The sequence below is a fragment of the Thamnophis elegans genome, chromosome 8 (genome assembly GCF_009769535.1).
Source record: "Thamnophis elegans isolate rThaEle1 chromosome 8, rThaEle1.pri, whole genome shotgun sequence".
NCBI lineage: Eukaryota > Metazoa > Chordata > Lepidosauria > Squamata > Colubridae > Thamnophis > Thamnophis elegans.
Window position 1 is genome coordinate 6,322,003 of NC_045548.1, and position 3,565 is coordinate 6,325,567.

At 51.5% G+C, this 3,565-nt stretch overlaps 1 protein-coding gene across 1 annotated transcript; it reads right to left on the reverse strand.

Moving 5' to 3' along the window:
* Nucleotides 1-1,924: 1,924 nt before the first annotated feature.
* Nucleotides 1,925-3,298, reverse strand: LOC116512631 (hemoglobin subunit alpha-A). The gene is made up of 3 exons (XM_032223229.1): nucleotides 3,171-3,298; nucleotides 2,817-3,021; nucleotides 1,925-2,484 (listed from the first exon to the last, which is right to left on the reverse strand). Exons 1-3 carry the CDS (start codon nucleotides 3,263-3,265, stop codon nucleotides 2,356-2,358), a joined length of 429 nt encoding a protein of 142 aa, XP_032079120.1. The 5' UTR covers nucleotides 3,266-3,298; the 3' UTR covers nucleotides 1,925-2,355.
* Nucleotides 3,299-3,565: the final 267 nt, after the last annotated feature.

Consider the following 3,565-nt stretch of genomic DNA (forward strand, 5'->3'; position numbering starts at 1 on the left):
CTACAACACCTTCACTCTAGGTGTAAAATGAACACAAACACCTCTAACTGCCACATCTTTTTTGAACATCTACTTTTTTGAACATCTACTACAAATAATTAGAATTCACCAATGTAGGATCGTTCTGCCTCCCGGGAGAATAGCAATAGCAGTTAGACTTATATACCGCTTCATAGGGCTTTCAGCCCTCTCTAAGCGGTTTACAGAGTCAGCATATTGCCCCCAACAACAATCCGGGTCCTCATTTTACCCACCTCGGAAGGATGGAAGGCTGAGTCAACCCTGAGCCAGTGAGATTAGAACCGTTGAACTGCAGATAACAGTCAGCTGAAGTGGCCTGCAGTGCTGCCACCTCGGCTCTAGAAGGTCTTCTAGCATAAGCCCTGCTTAGAGGGATGTCTGTTATTTAAAGTCGAAGTGAAAAAAGTGACGGTTAAAAGTTCCTATAGTCCAGGGGTAGTCAACCTTTTTATATCTAGCGCCCACTTTTGTATTTCTGGTAGGATTAAAATTTTCTAACCGCCCACCAGCTCCACACTAATGTTGATTTATAAAGTAGGGAAGTAACTTTACTTTATAAAATTTATAAAGCAGAGTTACAGCAAACCCCTACCGCCCACCTTGAAAGCTGGAACGCCCACTAGTGGGTGGTAAGGACCAGGTTGACTACCACTGCTATTGTCCTTTGCTTAAATAGGTTTGCCTAGATATTCCAGAAAATGCTGTAATAAGTTTTTTTTATTAGACTTATATACCGCTTCATAGGGCTTTCAGCCCTCTCTAAGCGGTTTACAAAGTCAGCATATTGCCCCCCCCCCCCATAGTGGGTCCTCATTTTACCCACCTCGAAAGGATGGAAGGCTGAGCCGGTAAGATTTGAACCGCCGAACTGCAGCTTAGCAGTCAGCTGAAGTGGCTGCAGTACTGCACTCTAACCACTGTGCCACCTCGGCTCTAAGTAATGTGTTTGAGATAAACATACTGTTGTTGGGCTAGGCTGATCAAAAACCATATGCGGAAAATTTGCTATTATCAGTAATAAGTTGATGGGAACTTATAGGAACTCAAGTCATCATCTTACCATGTTGTGTAAACCAGACTATTATCTTTAGCCATGATACATTTTCTTTGAGTATTGCTGTTATTTGACTCCAACTATTTACTTTGATTAACCTGAGTTTAAGTTTTACAATGTTATGTAAACACAAGTATTGCTTTTAAAGCCCTACATGGCTTAGGACCAGCATACCTGCGAGACCGCCTACTGCCACATTCCTCCCAATGGCTGGTAAGATCCCACAGGGTTGGCCTCCTTCAGATGCCGTCAGCCAGACAATGTCGGCTGACGGTTCCCCGGAGGAGAGCCTTCTCTGTGGCTGCCCCGACCCTTTGGAACGAACTACCCCCAGAAATCCGGACCTCACCCACTCTCATGGCCTTCAGAAAAGCTGTCAAGACCTGACTTTTCCGGCAGGCCTGGGGCTGTTGACCTCATTGTTGAGGTCCAGCCCCGACTGAAATGAATGTATCTGTGTTGTTTTAACTTGTCTTATTTTATTTTTATTTTATTTTATTTTCTTTCTTTCCCCTTCTGTAAGCCGCCCGGAGTCCTTCGGGATTGGGCGGCCTATAAATAAAATTAAACTTGAAACTTGAACTTGAAACGTTTGGCTTAATTTGCTTAAGCTTTCCCCAGATTCTTTAAGAAGTTGCCATGAACATTCCCAAACACAATTTGAGCCATTCCATTCATACTTGACACATTTTTCCTCCCATAGCTGCCCCTAAAAAAATAGGAAGGACCCCCTTCTCCCTACCCTCTGCCCACCCACACCAAGATGGCAAATGTGTTCTGCTCGATTGAGAAGCGCACGCGGTACTAACAATGCAAGTAGAACAACTTGGAACATGAGACAGACGCTGAAAAAGGCGATTGCACCTCTTTTCCTGTGCTTTTATTGATTTGTTGTAATAATGAAGATTCGACAAGGGAGAGAAAGCAATGGAAACAATAGTTTGCAACAACAGTGGAAGTAGAACCAGCTCAGAAATTAAGGGTGGCGGATGACATGAGGGTGGTTGAATCATCCGCACCTTTAGATCTTCAGTTGCTCAGTCCCACTGCGGAGAGCACAGACCTTGGCTTGGTCAACGCAGCCACAGGGCAACTAGCAATTCAGGGCTCCGAGGAGATGCCCACATTAGGGTTCCAGGAGGGAACCCCCACAGAGCAGAAGACATGCAGGCAAGAGATGTTGAAGGAGGTTCATCCAGGAAGGAAGGAAGGAGGGGAGAGACCGGAGAGGAAGAGGGCCATTCTTTCCCAGCACAGGCAGGGCGTGCGCGCTCTCCTTCTTAGCGGTACCTGGACACCAGGACCTTGGCGACTTTGCAGAGGAACTTGTCAAGGGACAAAAGGACTTCGGCTTTGAGGGGCCCACCGTTGTGAGCGGCGATGGTTACCTCCAGGCAGTGGCCCAGCAGCTGCAGACAGGAGGAGGAGGAGGAGGAGGCCCGTTAAGAGAGGCAGAGCATAGCCCGGCCCCGAGCCGTCGGAGGAGAGATGCCTACAAGCAGTGGTCTCCACTCCACTCCACTCCAGCAGTGGTCTCCAACCTTGGCAACTTTAAGACCTGTGGACTTCAACTCCCAGAGCTGGCTGAGGAGCTCTGGGAGTTGAAGTCCACAAGTCTTAAAGTTGCCAAGGTTGGAGACCACTGCCTACAAGGATCCCACCCACCCACCCACCCGGGCCACCCAAGGGAAGCAGGCGGGAGGGAGGCGTGCGCCCCGTCGGGAGAAGGGGACTCGCTCACCTTAAAGTTGACGGGATCCACGCGGAGTTTCTGGGCGTGCAAGTCGCTGAGCTTGGAGAGGGCTCCGGCCACGTCGTCCAGGTTGTTGACGGCTTCGGTGATGGCGTCGATGACTTTCTTGCCGTGCGTCTTGAGGTCGCTGGAGCCGGGGCTCACGTCGAAGTGGTGGAAGTAGGTCTTGGCGGCTGGGTGAGCGGCGAAGAGCCTGCAGAAGAGAAGGGGTGGCGGGGGGGGGGTAAGGGAGAATGAAGGAAGGGAAGCCCCGAGGGGAGGCACCAGCAGCAGCAGCGCCCAGGCGAGCTTCGTTCGCGCAAACCCGCAGGAGGGGAAGGGCGGCGGGGTTGCGTGGCTTACCTAGTAAGGGCTTCCGATCCGTAGAGTTCGGCATTCTTGCTCACGGGGCCCCAGCAGGCGCGCACCCTAGCCTTGTCTTCCTCGGTGAGCACCATGTTGGCAGGTTGGTGCCCTCGACGGCCCGCGCTGCCCTTTTATCAAGCCGAGCACGCCTTCCCCCGCCCGCCCAAGACGCCACACCCCTCCTCAAAGGGTGGAGAGGGGGGGGAGTAAAGGCGCTGGCCAGCTTCCTCCAGAGGGGAGAGCACAGCCTTGGACTTCTAACCCCCCCCCCCGCCTTCTCCTTAGCCATCATCCCGGCCGTCGGGTCCGCTGTCTGGAAATGGTGCGGTTTTTTTTCCCCCCAGCGGGGAAGCCCCCTGAAGTCTCCCCCCCCCAATCCCCAGGGTCAGAAG